Below are 22,504 nucleotides of genomic sequence, written 5' to 3'. Positions count from 1 at the left end.
GCCTGGAGGTTAACTTCTACAACTTGATAAAGAGCATCTACAAAAACATTATACTTCACAATGAAAAAAAATGAATGCTCTCCCCCAAAAGACTGGGAACAAGGCATGGCTGCCTGTTCTTACCACTGCCATTCAACTCTATATTGGAAGTCCTCCAGAGTCCAATAAAGCAAGAATAGAAAATAAATGGTAACTAGATCAGATGGGATGAGGTAAAATTGTCTCCATTTGCAGATCACATGAATGTTTACATAGAAAACTCCCAGATATCTACAAAATGCTCCTACAATTTGTAAGTGAGTTAAGGGAGGTTCCAGGATACAATATAAACATTGAAAAATCAATTGCATTTCTATATACCACCAATGATCATATGGATGCCAACATTCAAAATACAATACCATTTGTAAGCACTCAAAAAATTGAAATATTTAGATGTAAATCTAACAGAACATGCACAGTACTTGTATGCCAAACACTGTTCAAAGAGGATCCAAGTCAATATTTGCAAGTCACATATCTGACAGAAGATTAGTACCTCCAACATGTACAGACCTCTACAAACTCAACACTAATGAAAGTAAACAATCCAAGTAAATATAAGCAAAAGTCAATTCACCAAATAGGATATACAGATGGCATGTATGCACATGAAAAGATGATCAATATACTTAGCCATTAGGAAAATGCAAATTAAAACCACAATCTGTATCACCATATACCTATCAGAATGGCACATTGATGGTTGCCAGTGGTTAAGGAGGGGTGTAGACAGGAGGAAGGTTGGCAGAACTTCAAAAGAGCAACATGAGAGAGCCTTATGGTGATGAAAGTGTTCTGCATCTTCATTGTATCAATGTCAGTATCAGAGTTGGGATAATGTACTATAGTTTTACAAGAAAACCAATTGGAAAACCTAGGTGAAGGATATATAAGGGTCTCTTAGAGTTATTTTGTTTAAGTTTAGGGTCTTTTAGAGTTATTTTGGGGGGCTACCTGGTATTGAACTCAAGTGCACTCAGCCACTGAGCCACATCCGCAGTCCTATTTTGTATTTTATTTAAAGACAGGGTCTCACTGAGCTACTTAGCACCCCATAATGTTATTTTTAAAAATTGTTTTAAAAACATGAAGTATTGGGCTGGGGAGATAGCTCAGCTGGTAGAGTGCTTGCCTCACAAGCACAAGGCCCTGAGTTTGATCCCCAGTACCGAAAAAAAAAAAAAAACAAACATGAAGTATTTACTGTCTTAACCACTTTAAAGCATACATTTCATTAGGATTAACTATTTTCACATTGTTGTGCAACACATCTGTAGTGTTTTTATATGTTACAAAACTGAAACCTTACACCCACCAAACAACTCATTCCTCACTTCCTGGCCTGTTTCTAAGAATGTGATACCTCATATAAGTGGAAGCACACAGTATGTCTTTTTGTCAGTGTCACTTTACAGAAGTTCATTCAGGTTCATCCATGTTATAGCATGTGATATATTTTTCCATTTTCAAAGTTGAATAATATGCCACTGTATGTATACATCAAATTTTCTTTCATTCTGTGCTACAGATCAAATGCAGGGCCTCTGTGTATGCTAGGCAAGTGCTCTGCTACTAAGCACTCCCAGCCCACCACATTTCCTTTATCCATTCACCCATCAACAGGTGCTTGGGTTGCTTCCACCTCCCAGCTATTGTGAATAATGCTGCAATGAATGTAGATGAGTAACTATATTTTCAAAATCCTGGATTAAATTATTTTGGATATATACCCAGAAATGGGATTGCTGCATCATATGATAATTCTATTTTTAATATTCTGAGGAATCTATCTACTGTTGTCCATAATAGTTATGTCATTTTACATTCCTAGAGACAGGCAGAAGGATTCTAATTTCTCCACCTCCTCACCAACACTTTTTCTTTCTTTCTTTTCTTTTTGGATCATGGTCACCCTAATGAGAATATCTTATTGTAGCTTTTATTTGTATTTCTCCAATGATCAGTGATTTTGAGTACTTTTTCATAAACTTGTTGGACATTTGCATACATCTTTTAGAAATGCCTATTTTTTCTTTTAAAATAACCTTATACACAAAATTTGAGACAAAGTAAATATACAACTATTAATTGAATGATAGCTTGTGTGGTATAGCAACATGACAACAGTCATCAAAGAGGACAACAAAAGCACTGGTCAACACCAGTAGCATCCAAATATTTACAACCCAAGTTTTATGTCTTTGTTTCTTTTTTAAATTTGTTCTAATTAGTTATGCATGACAGTAGAATGCATTTTGAAACATTGTATACAAATGGAGCACAACTTCTTCCTCTGACTGAACATGGTGGAGTCACACCCATTGTGTAATCATACATGTACACAGAGTTATAATGTCCATCTCATTTCTACCTTCATTCCTACCCCTGCACCCCCTCCCCTCCCCTCACTCTCCTCTGCCCAATTCAAAGTGCCTTCATTCTTCCCTAATCCCTTGCCATTATGGATCAGCATCTGCTTATCGGAGAATACATTCGGCCTTTGGTTCTTTGGGATTGGCTTATATCATTTAGCATGGTATTCTCCAGCTCCATCCATGTACCTGAAAATGTCATAATTTCATTTTTCTTTAAGGCTTATATACCACATTTTCTTTATCCATTCATCAACTGAAGGATATCTAGGTTGGTTCACAATCTGGCTATTGTGAATTGAGCTGCTATGAACATTGATGTGGCTGTATCTCTGTAGTATGCTGATTTTAAGTCCTTTGGGTATAAACTGAGAAGTGGGATAGCTGGGTCAAATGGTGGTTCTATTCCAAGTTTTCTGAGGAATCTCCATACTGCTTTCCAGAGTGGCTGCACCAATTTGCATTCCGACCAGCAATGTGTGAGTGTACCTTTCCCCCCACATCCTCAGCAGCACTTATTGTTGCTTGTATTTTTGATCACTGCCATTCTGACTGGTGTGAGATGAAATCTTCAGAGTAGTTTTCATTTGGAAATGCCTGTTTTTAATTGGGATATTTGTTGTTGTTGTTGAGTTATAGGAGTTCCTTTTTTGGGGGGGTACCAGGGGTTGAACTCAGGGGCACTCAATTACTGAGTCACATCCCCAGCCCTATTTTGTATTTTATTTAGAGACAGGGTCTCACTGAGTTGTTTAGAGCCTTGATAAATTGCTGAGGCTGGCTTTGAACTTGCAATCCTCCTGTCTCAGCCTCCCAAGCCACTGGGATTACAGGTGTTTGCCCCCACACCTGGCTGTAGGAGTTCCTTATAAATTCTGGATATTAAACCATTATAAGATATGATTTGCACATATTTTCCCATTCCACAGGCAACCTTTTCAAATTATTGATTATGTCCTTTGATACATAAGAGTTTTAGAGGAAACATGGAAGTGATGGATAGGTTTAAGTCATAAACTATGATTTCATGGTTGTACACCTATCTCCAAACTCCTCATAGTTTAAATATGCACAGCTTTTGTATGCCAATCATAAATCAATAATATAGATAAAAAGTACACTTAAAAATAGAAAAATACAATTAACAGTATAAGTGAAGATTAACTGGTCTAATCTCTACAGTTATGGAAACTTAAGAAAAAAGTAAATGAATACTAAAAATATAGATTATCTTACTGGCAATCTTATGCATCTCCAAGACATAACCTACATTTTGTATTACTGAAAACTCTTGGAAAGAAGACTTTTTTTCGATTGGACTAAGAAATAAAGTAGCTAGACTATGCAAAACAATTATGCTAATATATTTATTATGACCTATTCTTAAACTTCTTAATATTTTAAAGTACTGCCTTTTCAGTATTCAATATATGTAGTATTTATAGCATGAAAATTCTTACTCTTGTAATAATCAAACTTAGCAAAGTTTTGATCCTTTGTATGAAAACTTTATAAAGATTGATCCTTGTAAAAATAAAAATTAAAAAGAAATAAAAATTTTAAAAAGATTGATCCTTTTCACAAAAATTGAGAAATACTACCAAATAAAATTTCTTAAAACTTTACAACTAGACAGATACCACACAGTGCTCTATATCTCTAAACAGATATGGCTCTTCAAATGAGAAAAAAATCTCCACACATTTTCAAGAATCTCTGAGCAAGAGGTTTCAGAATTTTTCCGTGGTAACCATAGCTCTATAATCACAGTTACTGCAGAATTCATTTTTGTTATCTAACTTCCTACCCTTCCTAAAACAGAGACCTCAAGAGCACTTCATATTCTGAGGAGAAAGGAGTACAAGGCAATACCCCAATGGAAGTCCAATTTTTTCAATTATTAATTTACCATCAAATACATATTTTATTGGTACACTGTAACTATACACAATAATGGGAATCATTATGTCATTATTTGTATATGCACATAACATAATTTGATCAATCTCATTCCTGTTTCTTTTCCCTTCTCTCTACCCTCCCTTCATGCACTAGCTCTAGTGATATATTTGTACAAGGACATAGAGTAATTTGTTAAATTTCATTCAACAGTACTTCCCATGCCTTCCCATTCTCCCTCCCTATTGACCCCCTTCCTCAACTCTCCTGGTCTTCCCTCTATTTTCAGGAGATCCTTCTTTTTGACTCCTTTTCTTTCTTCCTTCTTCTCACCCTCTGCCTCTCCCCCATATAGCTTCCACATATGAGAAAAACATTTGACCCTTGCATTTCTGAGTCTGGCTTATTTCAACCAGCATGAAGTTTTCCAGTTCCATCCATTTGCCAGAAATTAACATGAGTTAATTCTTATTTATGGCTGAGTAAAACTCTATTGTGTACATATATCACATTTTCTTAATCCATTCATCTATTGAGAGGCACCTGAGCTCTTCCATTTTTGTCTATTGTGAATTGTGCTGCTATAAACATTGATGTGGATGTATCATTATAGCATGCTGATTTTAGATCTTTTGGATATATACCAAGGAGTGGTATAGCTCATCATACTGTGGTTCCATTCCTAGTCTTCTGAGTAACTTCCATTCGGATTTTCAGAGTGGTCGTTACTAATTGTGTAAGTGTAACTTTTTCCCACATCCTTGCCAGCTATTACTGTTTTTGTATTCATGATGATTACCATTCTGACTAGAGTGAGAAGAAATCTCAGGATAGTTTTCATTTGCATTTCCCTAATTGCTAAAGATGTTGAACATTGTCTCATAAATTTGTTGGCCTTTTGTATTTCTTCTTTTCAGAAATGTCTGTTTAGGTCCATTTATTGATTGGGTTGTTTTCCATTGCTCAGATTTTCTTAGTTTTTTATATATTCTGGATATTAATCCCTTGGAGAAACAGTATCTGGCAAACCCTTTCTCCCATTCTGTAGGCTCTATCTTGACTCTCTTAATCTTTTCCTTTACTGTGTGGAAGCTTTTTAATTTGATGCTATCCTACATACTGAATCTTGTTGTGTTTTTTTTTTTTTTCCATAAGCTTTAGAGGTCTTACTAAGAAAGTCAGTGCCTGGACCAATTTGATGGAGTGTTGACCCTATGTTTCTTTCTAGCAGTTGTAGTGTTTCTGTTCTAATTCCTTGATCTTCAATTCACTTTGAGCTGACTTTTTGTGCAGGGTGAGAGATAGGAATCTAGTTTCATTCTTGTACATATGAATACTCAGTTTTCCCAGCGCTATTTGTTAAAAAAGCTATCTCTTCTCCAACTCATGTTTTTGGCACCTTTGTGAATATCAAAATAATTTTATCTATGTGGATTTGTCCTGTGTCTTCTGTTCTGTTCCACTGGTCTTCATATCTGTTTTGATGCCAGACCATGCTGTTTTTGTTACGATAGCTCTGCAGTATAATTTGAGATCAGGTATTGTGATACATTCAGCATTATTCTTCTTACTCAGGAACTGAAAACTCTGTTTTCTGAAGAAACCCTACCAATTCTTAGAATATCAACCACAATAAAGCCCTTGTTTTTCAGCCCAAACTAGTTTACCAAAAAGGCCATGTGCATTTTCAAAATGAGGAAGAGATTTTCCTTGGGGTTCACTTCCTCAAGAACAGCATAAGAATCACACACCAGAGGTCAGGTATCTCTTCTATTTGATGTACAATCAATAAAAAGAAAAAAAAGAAAATATGCAAATTCTATCCTTTCAAATCAATTTTTCTACTTTTATTTATTCTGGCATCAAGTATTATTTGGTTAATTTGAAATGCTTACTTCATTATCTACATTTTGCTATATTTTAAATATGATTAAACAACACATATTTTGCTTACCTAAAAGAGGAAGTACAACTGGGTAGTTGTAAGGCATCACAAAGAGGTTCACACAAGTTAAAGTTGTACTGGCTTTTAAATAACCAAACGGATATCCAAGTTCATTGTATTTTCCACTACTAGTAACAAATACCTGAGAAGAACATGAATTAATGTACAGTTATATGACAATAATGATTTTATGTAAAGGCATACTCACAAAAACATTTCATAGCAACATCTGTGACAGTTTAATTCAAGTTTAAAAAAAGTATAGTGCTTTTAGTCTATAGTTATATCATAATAAATCATACAAAATATGAATGTTCAGATTATAATTTTTCCATATATTGCATTAGGAAATGAAATAAAATTATGCAATAACCATTCAGAGACCACAGGCCACATCGGCAATATGCAAATATTTACTTGATTAGCACAATGGAAAATAAGGCTGAAATACCATTAACTGATACCAGCCATTAAAACAAATTAACTTCTCAAAAGAACAAGTAGTGATTAGAGTAGACTTCTAGGAAAATGGAACATGGTTCCATGCCTAAAGCAACAACTACAAAAACAAAGCCCATTTAAAAGATGTGTAAACAGTCCTCATATGAATGACTATTAATTCTTGCTCTATTTCCCTTCACTGACCCATTCCCCTATCTTTCACTTGATAAGTATTTTTTGAGTAACCTACAATAAGGCAGGCACTGCTGCAGGTAATTTTGAGGCAGCAAGGAGATGCTTTGATTCAATTTGGAGGGCATCTTCTCCTGTAAGGTACACTGCTAGAGCAAACATTCAATAAATATTAAAACATGAATCTTATTCCATATGACTGTCTTCTTATTGCTCATTGATATTCTTCATAACATAAATTATCATCCCCTGTACACTTGATTGTGCTGTGCCAGAGTCCTCTAGCTATTATGTTTTCTGTGTTCCACGTTCATATTCTTTGGTCCAAATCAGGACATCAGTGCATACACTTATAGAGATACCACGCTTTTTTCCAAAGTCCTTTGGCAGGATCACTTAAGACAAAAGTTGAACCCTGATATTTAGTAACATCCATTTACCTTGCTAGTTCTTGGTACCAGCAATATCACCTACCAGTTCACTAAATTCTTGTTGTATTTAGTAATTACAAAGAACAAATCTTTCCCATGTGACTTATAACTCCACAAAGCATGAGCTGTACTAAATCATGATTCTAGATTTTGTGTTGTTTTGAACTTTAATATAAATGTACAACTGTAATTAAATATGCTAGATTTTATTCCCTAAGTGTGTACATTACAAGAGGGGAAAAATTCATCATAAAAGATAAAAAAATTTATATACACATAGCAGTCAGGGACCTGACCTGTGATTACCATGAAAGGAAAAGCACTGTTTTTGGTTTCTTTCTCTTCCACCCTTACTTTCTCCATCCCTTTCTTTCAAAAAACCCTTGAATTTTTCTAAATTTCTTATCACTCACAAATTGAGATGTTTTGGGTTACGCAGGGTCTTTAGAGACTATCTAGTTCAGAGAAAGAAAGTGTTCAGTACAAGACCACACAGTTGGTGGCAGAGCTAGGGTAAGAATTCACTCTCCATAGGGCTGGGGAGATGCTCAGTTGGTAGAGTGCTTGTCTTGCAAGCACAAGACCCTGGGTTCTATCTCCAGCACCGCAAAAAAAAAAAAAATAAAATATATAAAATAAAAAAAAATAAAGAATTCACTCTCCATGATGGTTTTGCCAAATTTCCTGGCTCCTGGTTTATTTTATTCTTTTTTACTCCTGATAGTTCATCACATTAAAAATACTCTAAAACAAAGTAACATAACATCAGGATAAAGGACCACGGTATATTTGAGGTGCTAAGCAGTAAGGAAGATCGGATTTCCTAAGTTTCTTTGGAGAAGATGTACAAGAAAATTCATACCATATAGAAAAGATGTTTTATTTCAGGAGAAAAGTATCATTTTTAACTTTATTTGCCTTTGTTGCAAAAAATGCTTTTTGACCTATGAATTCAAGCTTCACACTTTCATTTTAAATCAGCATTTTATTAATCATATCTCTAACCTTCCAACATATTTTGGGGTTAAATTATAAGTGTATGGTTAAATAAATGTTTACAAAGTGCATGTACATGTGCAAACTGCACCCAGGTAAAGAAACAGAACACATCAAAAAGCATCCTCCTGTCCTTTCCTAGTTACTACTCTGCTGCCCCCAAAAAGAACCACTATCCTCACTTGTAACAGATTGTTAGTTTTAACTCTTTTTGAATATTAAGTATAATTAAATAATAATATGTAATAATTTGTCTGGCTTCTTTTGCTCAATGTTATGTTTCTAATATTGTTTTGTTTCTTGCCTTGTAAATCTTTGCTTCAAGCCTGTTCCCTTTTTGGTAACTGTTTTAAGCATCTTTGGAGAATTCAATGAGCTTACAGAAAACTAGTAGCAATAATGTCACATTTTAGGATGAAACAGATGGAAATCTGAAAGTGTTATTGCACCAGTAGAACTTAAAAATCAGTGATTGCTACATGGCTCTATAGTTTAGAAACAGAACAAACATCTTTACAGTGCAGAATTTTTGTTGAATCCAAATAAAAAGACTATGTCACTACTATGTCCAGATTTTTACAAATCAAACTCCATAGGTGATTACTAAAAAATCCGCAAGTCTTTCTGACTAAACCATAATACTCAGAAGAGCCAGAGTATGATATCTCTGTGTCTCATCCAAGTAAAATTCCAGTAAACACATCAGTAAGTTTCAGGGCTTATTGTTTTCTGCCTTAAATATTCTGCACTTCTAATCTTTCAAGTTCAAACCCAAGAGCTGAAATTTTTACTTCAGATGCAGAGGACATACCATAATAGAATTACAAACTTTAGGTTAGGGGGTTTTAACCTGGGGTCCATGGATAAGCTTCAGGGATCCCCCCAAGTTCTCAAATATATAGATTTCATTTGATTATATGGCCTTAGGCTAATGATTCATATCACTCTAAAATTATTTGCTTGGCTCTATTGCCTATTTGATAGCATTTCAGAGAAAAAAACTCAGTCTAATATTTCCAGATTAACCTTTGAAACTTCTTAAAAGAATTCCCCGATCCCAGAATGGTTAGAGATATTTGGCTAATTGACAAAGATAAAATACCTGCCAGCAGGTATGGGGAGACTTTCGTTCCAAGATGTATTGAGTTAAGGGAGAAGGTTCAAGTTCATATTTGTCGAAGGGAAGTTTGTCTATTACCATTGGCTCACAGTCTATACAGGAGAACCTTACAATAGGATGAGATGTCCGTGGAGGCTTAAAAAATTTAAAAACAAGAAGAAAACATGATCAGGTATCAAGCAAGTTTATGTTTCTGACAATTTTTTCAACCCTTTTATATTCTGTTAAACCACCACTGAAATACAGACTAGTGTTTTGAGAAAGAGAGCTACAAATTCTGAAGGAATCATCAAAGGCTTCTACAGGGGCAGGAGACCTAGATTCTACCTCTACCACCTCCTTAGCACTGGGAAGAAGAAAAGCATATTATACCACTTATAACTAGAATTTTAGTGAAGTAAAAATACTGCTTTAAATATGTTTCAGCCATGATGATCCATAGGATAAACCCTGAATTACAGATTCATTTGCAGCCTCTAAGCATTGCTTATCCTTCATTTTTTTGTTTGTTTGTTTCATAAAGCTAGCTAGTCCAAGTACAAATGGGGAAGGAAAATCCATGAAACTTTCTACTAAGGTAATTAATGGCAAAGCTCCAGCCAATTATAAGAAAGATGAAAGATAGTAAAGGTACAGGAAAGGGCAAGACACAGACCAAAAAGAAGCCAATTGCAACTAAGGGTCGAGGTGGAGTTCTGCAGTATTGCTCAGGTCCACACACTTGCCTTAAAGAGGTGCAGTTGGATATGCTTTTGGTAGGGCTGCAAAGGCCTATGTGCATGGGGTAGCCCAGCAGGCTTAATGGAGAAGTCATGCTATTTTGGTTTAGCTTGTGTGACTAGAAAGCACCAGTGAGAGAAAAGGGGACAACAAGGGCCGAGAGATCTGGAAGGTTAACATGAATATGATAAACTATCAATGCCTTTTATAAAAAGGAAAAATACATTCATTTACTTTTGTTATTTACAAACATACAAGATGTTTGGGGGTTTAGAAAAAGAGCTCTCAAATGAGCTTTAAATTAAATTAAAAAATTTTTTGGTACTGGGGATTGAACCCAGTAGTGCTCTACCACTGAGCTACATCCATAATTCTTTTTATTTGTTGAAATGGGTTCTCACTAAGTTGCTGGGGCTGGCATCAAACTTGTGATCTTGCCTTATCCTCCCAAGTCACAGATATTACAGGAGTGAGCCACCACTCCCAGCTCAAATGAGCTTTTAAAGATGGAAGAATGAAAATACGATCTAACTGCAGATTATTTGGAATTTCTTTTATTCTAGATTTACCTAATATTTCAGTTTCAATTGTTCTTATGAAATATTTGAGTTCTTAGATTTGATCATGTAAAAGGGCAATAAAGACATGAGTGAAGGCCCATCATTAGCAACAATGAAATAAATTTGCCACTAAAATGTTTAATTGGGTGTTTGAAGTAGCTGAGATTTGACACATGTGCTACCTTGGAGCACCAGGGTAAGGAGGGAGCCATTTACTATCACTCAGAACAAGGACAAAGCACTCTTTAGTCTTACAATGAAAACCTTCCATGGCTACACCTGCAAAAAATGCAGGAGCTTCAAAATAGTAATCTAGGAGAAAATGCAGTTCACTGGAAAGTTCTAGAATTTATAATGCAGATAAGCTGAACAAGGAAGGTGTTAAACTAGAGGAACAGTATGTTTGTGTCCCCCCATCAACTCCTCAGCCCACACAAGAGTTATTACTAAGGCTTTCTTACATTAGGGGTTGGGGAGACTGTGTACTTCACAGTCTTCCTTATTATTAGACCATTCATTTGGTACTAGGAATAACAATAGTATCAAATCCTCTTCTACCAATTGAAGTGACCAAAAAGATAAGTCTTTACTTAAACATCATTTTAAAAATATTGCTTAATTATTCATTGTTGAAAAGTACACCGCTGCTGGGCACGGTGGCACATGCCTGGGATCCCAGTTGCTTGGGAGGCTGAGGTAGGAGGATCGTGAGTTCAAAGCCAGCCTCAGCAGCTTAGCGAGGCCCTAAGCAACTCAGTGAGACCCTGTCTCTGAATAAAATACAAAATAGGGCTGGGGATGTGGCTCAGTGGTCAAGGGCCCCTGAGTTCAATCCCTGGTATACCCCCACACACAAAAAAAATGAAAGAAAAGTGCACTGCTATAAAACATAAGTTCATTGATTTAAAGATTCTGGCATTGAAAAAAAAAAAAGATGAAAGTAGGTCTACCATGTTCCAGTAGGGGTTTAAAGACTCCCTTAGTAGAACTCTGAAGATACTTTGAATGTTTCTAGAACCTGTACAAGGTATAAACTAGGTTCAAATTTCCTGAGGCTATGCATGAAAATCAACACCAGTACTATTTAGACATTGTAATTACAAGTAAATCAAATCAGCCTCTCTGAAATGAAAATCAAGTCACAGATTATGACAATATCAAAAATAATAATGCTTTAACATCCAAAGAGGGCAGCAAAGGCAAATGAAAGATTGAAAAGTGCCAGAAAATAAAGGAAGTCCTCCTCTCTTGATTTTAGGCACAAGTTAGACATTCAGGAAGAGACAAGAGGCAAAGGAGAAAAGATCCACTTGCCTGTGATACAGCTTAAAAGTCTCAAAGCTATTTTAAAAGATTCACTGTAATCAGCAAAGTGAAAAATCCAGAACAATGTTTACCTTTGTTTTATGACACTTACTAGTGAAGGTAAATTCTGATCTGGCCAAAAAGATTCTGGAATTGGCCAATGTCCAACTGGAACACCGGTTTTAGAGTTAGGTCGTACATAAATGAGTTTATGACAACTATGCCATGGTTGAGCAGCAAATGAATTGCTTGGCCTAGATGAATCCATAAGTCCATCTAAAAATTAAACAAAAGATAGACTGAGGCATGAATTTATTTTTACAGCTGCTGATCATCTTGTACAAATTTTCCAGTTAAAAGCAAAAAACAAAGCAAAACAAAAAGAAATTCATGAAAAAATGGAAGAAAAAATGATGTTACTAGAATTTCTAAAATGTTCTCTCGAGCCACTCTTTATCTAATCCATCCTGTCTAATTCAACACCTCCCACTACCCTCCACCTATTGCAAGAATATATAGTTGTGTGGAAAAATATTATAAAACCCATTTTAAATTTTATGAGACTTGGACACATAAATTAAACATACCAAAACACTACAGTTGTTTTTCAAGAAGTCAATTACCAAATTAAGCAAATGAAATCATTTGTTTCCCAGCAGAGTTTTTATATTTTTGTAATGTAATAAAATAGATCATAAATTCCATTTATATATTCTTTCTATGCTACTTAGGTGAAAAAAGTATTCTTTATGGAACAGTTAGAGCCAATGACCACATAGCAAAATAAAAGTTATCCAAATTCACTTGAAAGTAGAAGGCATGCTGAAGATACCATCTATGTAAGTAATTAGGGGTGATGAACACAAAGCAAATGCATCAAAATTATTGTGGGCTAATTCACTATTGTTTCCTACCCACCATCAAAATTCCATGGAAACTGGGCATTGTGTGACACTGTAGTAACATGCATGTCCTGGATGAATTTTAATTATTTAAACCAGCCTATTTCATTTTTGCCCACCCAGTAGGTGGAGTGACATAACTTTATCCCATGGTACATTCGTCTAAATTATATTTGTAAAAAATATGTCTTAATGATTTAAGTCTCATTTTTCTTAAATTATAGCCATTTGATTATCTTATTTCAGTATTACTTTAACAAGTCATTACTTCAGATCAGATTTGCTAGGGTCCCTTGTGCTCTAGGGAGAACATATAATGGCTTCAAAAGTGAGATCACAATTCTGGGGATGTGCATTTTCCTAAGAAAAGAGTTCTTTGCTTTCATCAGAATGTAAAAGGTTAAGAACTCTGGTCAAAGGGAAACTATAGCCACAAAGAAAATGTGAGCTATTTACATGACATTAAGTCCCACTAGGATTTCCACATGAAAGTTTTCAGTTCACATCAAGGTAATAAACACAAAAGTATGGCCTGGGCAGTCAGTTGCTAGCAATATAGCATGCTCTTCCAATGTGATTAAGTTAAAATAGGCTGTGAGGCCTCAGTGTTCTACAGAAGCTATTTTTAATTTAGGAATCCAAGAAACTCCTAAAATTACACATAAAATTGTGTTTGGCATTTTATACACACACATATACAACACACAAATGAATATTACTCAGCCATAAAGAAGAATGACATTATGGCATTTGCAGGTAAATGGATGAAACTGGAGACCATTATTCTAAGTGAAACAAACCAGTCCCAAAAAGTCAAAGGTCAAATGTTTTCTTGGATATGCAGAAGCTAATCTGAAATAAGGAAGAGGGGGATTAAAAAAGAGTGAGAGAGAAAGGAAAAAAAAGGGAGAGGTAATTTTATCAATGCAAAGGAAAGATCAGTAGAGTAGATGATGGGAATTGAGGAAGAGAAAGAAAGGATAGGAAAAGGGAAGAACCGTGGAATGAATCTGACCAAACTTTTGTATGTGCATGTATGGACATGTGGGACAGTGGGTCCCAGGATCAGGTGTATCCTCAGGAAAATATTTTTTTAAAAAAGGGGTAAATGGAGTCAAGAGGAATCAGTAGAGGGAGAGAAGCAAGGAGTGGGAGGGGGGAAGTGCTGGGGGAAAAACCCATTTGTGAGCTGAGCTGTCATTTTTTTCTAGGGAAAGGACTCTATTTTTCCAACATCTTCTCAAAGGGACCCAAAAACTAAAGAGAAAAAAAAAAGTCAGGAACTACAAGAGCAACAGAAATGTGTAACTTCCTGCCCTGTGTCCCTTTAACCTTGGCCAAGGCAATCAAAATGTATGGATCAGATCAGACAAGCACCATGGTAATAATGGAGCCTCTATATGCATATGTGTATATGTGTCTGAAGTGACACAAATGAGAAGTAATAACCTAGAACCAAATTCTAAGGAAGTCCTGCAATTACTATAGTGTAGTGTAGTTCCCTGGTCCCTTTGAAATCCACACATACTCAGTGGTTACAAACATCCATTCACAAAGCATCTAGAGAATAACTACGGTCAACTTCCCCCATGCAAAAGTAGCTTTGCTTTTATCTATTTCTAGATGTCAAAACTTTTTGTAAGATCTCATTTGAAAAGGTTCTGCAGTTAAAAAGTGACAAGGAAAATACTAGCATAGGACCTTATGGGATATTATAAGTTCCTAGATAAGCATTCACAATCTCTTGCTGCAGTGAAATAACTAACAACTTTCATAAAAACTGTTAGGCACATTTAAAAATGGTGACCAGTGTCCCAAAACAGACTGCTGTTGAAGTACCATACCACAGTGAATATCTGGATACTGTGTAAATAGAGAGGTGAATGAGTTAGTGCCATCTCCACACTGGGACCAGGGAATACATAGGGGGTCAGGAAAAGGAGGAATTTTCTTAGTAACATTCATGTGAAATTAAAGCTATTAGAATTTGGCTACCTGACATGTATACATAGGCAATGATTGGATGGATATTTGTAACTACTCAAATGTATATGGATAATAAAAGCTATCTCTTTTACCAATTGTTTAATATCTTCTGAATCTCAGGTCATTCTCCTATGTAACACTTAAGGGTTAAAAAAAGTTATCTACCTTACCTTCTCCAACAGGAAGTGGATCGGGTCCTGTCTTTTCAAAATTAATAACTACACCACTCTGAACTTTTTGAACTAGAGATTCTAAACACTGATTCAACATTCTTTGTGTTCTAACACAGTAGGAGCGACCTATATCAGAGAGAAACACAAAGAGCACAAGTTTGATCAAAGAAAATACTATTTTGTAACACAAGCATTTGAAATCCTAAAATAAACCTTGGAATGATCATAACTACATTGACTGCAAATATAATACAATGAGCTTAAGCAGTAGAGTTAAAAGATTTTGAAGGTAAACAAAACAAGGCTACATATGGCATTTAATGAAACTATACTCTGCTGCCCTAAATTTTCCCTTCAGAAATAGGAAATATTGCTAATACCTCCTGTGACTTCACACATCTGTGTGATGGCCGATTCATCTGTGGGTACACTCCCTAGTTGCTCTGGTTCGGTGGAAGCCACTCCAGGCAAACGTAACACCAGGGCAAATAACCTTTGATCCCAACGAAAAGGTTCTTTGGTTAGTTCACTTCCAGGCAGAGGAGAATTTAAAGGAAGATGAAGCTATAAGGCAAAATTTGAAAAGGTTCATCATAACAACCCATATAAAATGAGGAAAGAGTTAAAAGGTTCACTTTTCTTTCATGGAACTCAATAAAATTAAGCAATATCTCAAGGATTACCAAGAGGGGAGGTTTGTCCAAACTTGATTCTTAACTGGAAATACATGCCTCCCACACAAATAGCTTCGTGTTCTCTGCCATTTAAATGAAATGTAAAAAAAAAAAAAATTAAATCTCACCTCTTCTTGAACGCTAGCAGTACTTGTTAACTTGTTTCCATCTGTGATGGTAATTAAAATAGACGGTTCTAAAAAAAATGGATTTCTTCCCTAAAATACAGTTAAAAAGCATTAGAGCTGTGTAAAGTAATAAACTTGTATTTCAATTTTTATATTTGCCAATGACCTCTCAAATAAATGATAAAATCTGCTTGGATAAATAAGAAGAAAAAGATTAGAGACCAAAATATGTGGGAATCAAAATAACAAACCTTGGAGAAATAATACTTGCATAGACTGAGAAATTCTTATAATTCAAGAACTACCTAAACTCTTACATTCAAAATGCTTTTTTCTCTCTTCTTCTCAAGTAATCACAAAATAATGGTATTAAAGTGATTATAATGGTAGTACCATCTATACTCATTTATCCATTCACCTTAGTCAAAATCTTGGTACAGATTCACTCTGCAACCTGAAGAGTGACTCTGGAGACTATGGACATTTTTTAGAGTAGAAAAGGACAATGTTAGAAGCAACAAATGCTTTTCAGCCTTCCTCTTATTCTAGAGCTTTCTCATCAGACTGGGAGGAGCAAGGGGATTAAGGACACAAGAGTTTTTTCCAACTGTCTTGTTCCAGTATTTCTCAGCAATTTATTCACTCCATTCTCAGATATCTGATGATCTGATGGTAGACAATTTTAACTATTTTATCATCAAACAATATACAAGAACCAAAAAAGAGGGTTTTTTTTTAAAGTATATATTTAAAAGGCATGTGAACCTCTTTTTGGGAGGATGTGAAAACTAATATAAAGCTTGGTAACCCAAATTTGAATTCTTACCCCAAGTCACCAAAATAAATTAGCTGTACTCACTCAAAATTTTTTTACCTGTCCATAATTGTCTATTCCAGATATTAATCTATTGAGATTTAACAAATCAAATGAGGATCTTAGAGCCTGACCAAGAGTAGTCAGTCCAGAAGCCTGAAGATTTTTTAGTTCGCTCATGAATGTTGCGTGATTTTCCTTCCAACCAGCCTGAAAACCAAACATTTACAAAGAAATTCCCAATTATACAATGAACAATATAAAAAGTGTGAACAAGAACTAAATAGCAAGCATCGAGCCTCTATCTGGGAAATTAATCGCTCCTTAACCTAATTCTATTTTAAATTTTGACTGCTTAAGCGGAACTAAAGTAAGCAGTTGGAGAAAGATTTGCTAGTTTTAATGATCAACAGCAAAAAATTCAAGCAAATATATCCATTTATTATGGCAGGAGGGTTTTGACTCAAGAAGTACACTTTTGTATTCAGACTCAACCAAACCTACCAAAACAGCTCTGTTACCTGAGCTTGACACTAAAGAACAAGGAGCAGTTAGTTTTTAAATACATTATCCTCAATAGAGACAAATGGTTACCTACTGAGTGTCTCATCTACATGTATTTTGCTAGCCAAACTTCTTCTTCCCAAGCAAATTACTTTGACTTTTCACTCAGAGTAAAAGGAATTATAATAGAGCCATACTTGTCTGGAGACAACCCTTCTGGTACCCTCAAGCATTCAGAAAGCACCAAATCTAGAATAAGGGGAGAAAGAAAAGAAAGAAAAAGTTTTGACAAAGAAGCAGCATTCTCTAGGCACCCCCAGCAGCCATGAACAAGAGCAAAGAACCTGAGGTCAACAGTCAACATGCTTTGATTTCTAGAACAAAAGTAAGGAGAGGATGGTGCTGATTGGTCAATGATGGCTCTAAGAACAAATTGACACAAATTGTCAAGAGAAGCCAAAAGAAATAGGCCAAAGAAACAGATGCAGCTATGAGTACGTCCCAGGAGTGAACCAGCAAGAATGACAGCAGATAGCACAGCTTGGCAACACGGTGGACCAAACAGCCACGTGAGCCTTGGTAACCCTAAAGACAGAAGGATGATATGCAGAATGCTGAAGTCATGCCAAGCAGGCCAGTACAGCTGGAGATGGAAAGCAAGAGCCAATAATACAGAGATGAACTAAATTATTTGAATTTCATATTCAATTGTCCACTATTCATATAACTACAGCACTCTTTTCTAGATTCATGGTCTCCCAAAGCACCATGACATATGGAGGCAATGTGAAGGCTGAAAGAACAGATGATGAGAGTGAGGGAAGATAGGGCACTTGGAAAAGGCTGAAGATCCCGAGACTCAAGGGGTGGAGGGGACTACCCAAGGGAAGAGAACAGAGTTCACAAAAGGATAGGATTTACCGGAGAACCAGGAGTAACCTGATTATCATTGCTCTGGGTACATGGCAGGAGGCACAGCAGATCCTATAATTTGGGCTCTGACTGTACAGTGCTTTTGTATACCACGTTCAGTAGTTTAGATTTTATCTGTCAACCCTGGGAAGAGCTTGGTGTTTTTAATTAGGGGAGTGGCACGATCAGATCTGCATTTTAGTCAGATCACTCTGCTGTGGGTTGGAGGCTAAATTGTGGGGTGGAGGGGAGGCTGAAGCTTAAGGCTGGGAAACTGGTTTGGAGACTGTTGCAATAGTATATGAGAAGAGTAATGAAAGCCTGTCTAGGGCAATGAGGACAGAGAGGAGGCTGCAGATTAAAGAAGGATTTCAAGAGGTGGAGTTTTAAGGATTTAGCAGCTAATTACAGGCATATGTGAGGGAGAAAGGGTTATGCATTAGATTGGGGTTTCTGGCTTGGGCAAACTTATGAATGGTAGGGTCCTTTACGCAGAAACTGTTTCACAAATTTGACTATTTGGGGTGTTACTTCATTTAGCAACCTTCTTTCCACACTGTAACCTTATGGTTATATCTATATTAAGTGTCGAGGACCATATGATAGTTCAGGGTATGACTAAAGGAAAATGACTGGACTATTTGACTTGGCAAAGTCCTGGGATAAAATTTGGGACATCACTTTATAACTCAACAGTATTTAAAATTATGTTCTGATTCTTCTTATTCATCAATCTGTCAGAATAATTACTATTTAAATTTTCCTTTGTACCATAATTTGAAAGCATTTTACACATAGTTCTGCCATCTGAAACTCTGACATTCTGTTTTTAGGTCAATTCTGATCCTTTGCTGGACAATACGAGCAATTTGTAATGCTTCTACCTCAGTACTAAAAAGTATGTGCACTCCATTTACTACCAAAAACAATTTCCTGCTAATGGTTCCTCTCTTATTGCAAAAGAAAAACTAAATACTCCTGCATCGGTTTTTCAAAATGCCAAAGGAAAAAATAAAAGAACCACAGATTAAAATATTTAGAGAACTTACAAATAATGTGACAAATTTCTTCCCAAAAGACTATTATGAAGAGATAGCAAGAGAAAGTGTACGTTGTATTTTCTATTTATTGTTTGAAGCAAAGTTTTCCAGAAATGAATTTAGGACAGCTAATTTGTCATATTTCTGTGTGCATTGTGCTTTGGATTTGAACCCAAGGTCTCTTGCATGCTAAGCAAATGCTGAATAAGCAACATCCCCAGTCCCTAATTTGCTATCTTAATATGGTCTTTTCTTTCAAATTACTTTATTTCAAAGGTATCTTCCTCTCAGGTTGGTAAAAATCTTTACTCTGATAATAATGTCTACCTTCTTGCAAAAGTGTAGCTTACAAAGCACCTTCATACTTCATAGTGGCTTAGGACAACCTATAAAATAGGCACATTATAAGCTCTATTTTTTTTAAAACAAGAAAGAAGTGAGACTTAGGTATATCTTATTTGTGGGAGTGACAGTGGTGACACGTCACATTTTGGAACTGTAGTATCTGACTCAGAAACCTCAGCCACATGTGACTATGGAACCCTTGAAATGTGGCTAGTCCAAATCAAGAAGTGATGTAGGCATAGAATACATGTGGGGGTGGGCACTGGAGATTGAACCCAGGGTCTCATGCATGCCAGGCAAGCATTCTACCACTGAGCTACATTCCTAGCCCTAAACATGGGATTTTCAGAATGTAGTTCCCCCAAATGTAAAATATCTCATTATTCCTTTTTATATTAATTGCCCGTTAAAATGATACTGCTTTGGATATTTTGGTTACACATATTAGTAAAAGAAGTTTCACCTGTTTCTTTTTACTTTTTAAAGTGGCAACTGGAATATTTTAAATTATGTTTATGGCTGTCATTACATTCCTATTGGACATTGATGATCTAGAAGGACCTGAAGGTCAGGCAGGAAAGCTTGGCCTTGAGACAGCAGACAATGGATTCATTACAGGTTCCAAGGCAGGACAGACAGAATAAAAGCAGTGTCTCAGGGAGATCAGTCTGGTTCTAACATAGAAGATAGACTGGAGGAAGGAGAAAGCAGTCAGAAAAAGAAGTGAGGAGGTTCAAGTAGTAATCCAGGCCTGTGGGAATCAGGGTATGACTTAGGATGATAATAGAGAAGGAGTTAATTGAGAAACATTTGAATCAACTAGATAGGATTTGGTGACAAAGCAGGTACCTAATGTGGGGAGAGAGAAGAAAAGATGATTATAAAGTTTCTATCCTCAGAGACCTAAAGAAGGGAGGTTAAGGACAAAGGAGGAACCTGGCATGAGTAAAATTGTAAGCCAAGGATTTTTTTGTCTTTGCAGATCAAGTTTTAAAAGTCTCTCAGGTAACTGTTAATGATGATGAATAATGACAGATTATATTTATTAGTGCCTATATTCTGGGGACTCACTTATGCTAAGGGCAATCTCATATACACCTTTCTCATTTGAGTGTCCTTACCACCCTCTAGGTAGGTGCTATTATGATGTCCATTTTATACATGAGGACACTAAGGTTCAGCAAGGTGAGAGAACTCATCCACGTAAAACAACTACAATTGGTGCAGTTAGAATTTGATGCCAGGTAGCCTAACCTCTGAGCCACCCTCCCCCCACTTAAACCACTATATTACACACTCACATACTTTGTATAGAACTGTTAGCTTAACAGTTCTTAAACTTAATGGAGTTTCCAGATTCATTTAATTTAAGCCTATTTTTCTTGATATCTAAATACAGAACAATTGGGTAGGAGGCAGACATTAAGTTTGGAATTAGAAGACCCTGGTCTATTCCTGGCTGTCACTAGTTTGACAAGTGGTCCAGAGTAATTCACTTAACTCTCTGGGGTTCTGTTTTCTCATTTAAGGAATTAAAGGGCTGAAAAACCTATTCTAAGCTCTCTTCCAATTTTCATATCCTGTAATTTGATACCTCAAAGCAATCCTTTATATAAATCAGACTTATGTGCCCTATTATTCTACACCTTGTAACAACTCTTTAAATAAATCTCACATAAAGAAAACACCTCCTGTTTTAGAAAATATGTTAATGCAGGCGTGGTTTAAATTTGCATAGTCAACTAAAAATGTCCTTCCATACTAACAGAAAAACATGGGGTTTTCAGTCTATTGATGGCCCCGGTTCTGGTCTCAGCTCTATCTGGCTAGCCACTAGCCATTTATTCCCCACCCAAACCACCACGAAACAGAGAGAATTGGCACGTCTCTTCTCAGAAGGGCAAAAGCCAAAAGGAATGCTTTCCTACTGCTCTCTGTACCCTTGGTTCCATCTTCTTACCTGACTGCAAGGTTTGGGAACAGGAAACCAGAATGCTCTCTCTAGGCCTGTTGCTAAAGTCCTTGTTCATTTTCTGTATATTCTCTGACACGTGGTTCTTTATATATTTAGTTGTTGATTGACATTTATTTATTTATATGTGGTGCTGAGGATCAAACCCAGTGCCTCACACATGCTAAGCAAGCTCTCTACCACTGAGCCAAAACCCAGCCTTGACATGTGGTTCTTAAGTACACATATATTACAACAGACCTAAAGGAACGCCTGCCAATACGTAAGCCACTTGGAAGCTTCGGTGAACACACATCTAGGCTATGTCCTCAGGTCTAGCTTTTATCAGAAATAAAACTGGTACTTAGAACTCAGTCTGGTTCTTGTGCCATATTTCCATTGGTTTCAAATGGAGGAGGAAGAGGAAGGGGTATTATTTAGTGTCTTCCCCAAACCTCAGCTTCCTAGTACTTATCCTTCCTGAAATTCATCCCATTTTGGTCAGACCATTTCTCTGATTCACTGATTTTTATTGTTTTAAATTGAGGAACTCTTTCCTTCACCAAAATCTTGCCACCAACTATAAACAAGTAAAAGAGATAAAAGCAGATCAACTGTCCTTGAAGAGGATGTGGGAGTGGTGTTAGAGTCCTTTCTGAAAACTCTCACTCTATCTCCAAAGGTCATTTGAAATCCTTTTCAAAAATATTAGTGACCTTGCTTGAATATAATGCAAAAGTTTGATAAACATACTATTCATTTTCCTTCTGAGTTAACTGATAGAAGAAATTTAGGCCTAACTTTCCACACAAGAAGTCCTCCTTTCAAAATGTACTTAAATTGAACACATGTAAATAAAAAAAAATAACTGAATAACTAAAGTTCTCTAGGGTGGTAGCTATTTAAAGGGACTGGAAGTGGATCTTTAAAAAATAGAATCCTTGTACATTACAGCAGAGAGAGAACTCCCTGGGAAGGCACCACTTGCTGTGTCCCCAACTTGGTGCTGAGCCACTGCATGGACCCATTTGGGGTACACTTGCCCCTCAGTA

At 36.1% G+C, this 22,504-nt stretch overlaps 1 protein-coding gene across 6 annotated transcripts in view; it reads right to left on the bottom strand.

Annotated features, from left to right (window-relative positions):
• LOC124972123 (integrator complex subunit 6-like) overlaps window positions 1–22,504 on the bottom strand; it is a 71,084-nt gene that overhangs the window by 28,754 nt on the left and 19,826 nt on the right. For 5 of the 6 annotated variants that reach the window (XM_047536351.1, XM_047536346.1, XM_047536348.1 and 2 more), the window contains exons 3-9: window positions 16,761–16,910; window positions 15,887–15,976; window positions 15,465–15,648; window positions 15,082–15,210; window positions 12,136–12,299; window positions 9,421–9,573; window positions 6,268–6,400 (exon numbers count right to left, since the gene is read on the bottom strand). In XM_047536351.1, the coding sequence (XP_047392307.1) occupies window positions 6,268–6,400; window positions 9,421–9,573; window positions 12,136–12,299; window positions 15,082–15,210; window positions 15,465–15,648; window positions 15,887–15,976; window positions 16,761–16,910 (1,003 nt within the window). Of the gene's footprint in view, window positions 1–6,267; window positions 6,401–9,420; window positions 9,574–12,135; window positions 12,300–15,081; window positions 15,211–15,464; window positions 15,649–15,886; window positions 15,977–16,760; window positions 16,911–22,504 lie in introns of those variants that run through there. The other variant, XM_047536352.1, reaches the window with a different exon arrangement.

The sequence above is a fragment of the Sciurus carolinensis genome, chromosome X (assembly GCF_902686445.1).
Source record: "Sciurus carolinensis chromosome X, mSciCar1.2, whole genome shotgun sequence".
NCBI lineage: Eukaryota > Metazoa > Chordata > Mammalia > Rodentia > Sciuridae > Sciurus > Sciurus carolinensis.
This window is presented reverse-complemented; position numbering and strand designations above follow the sequence as displayed.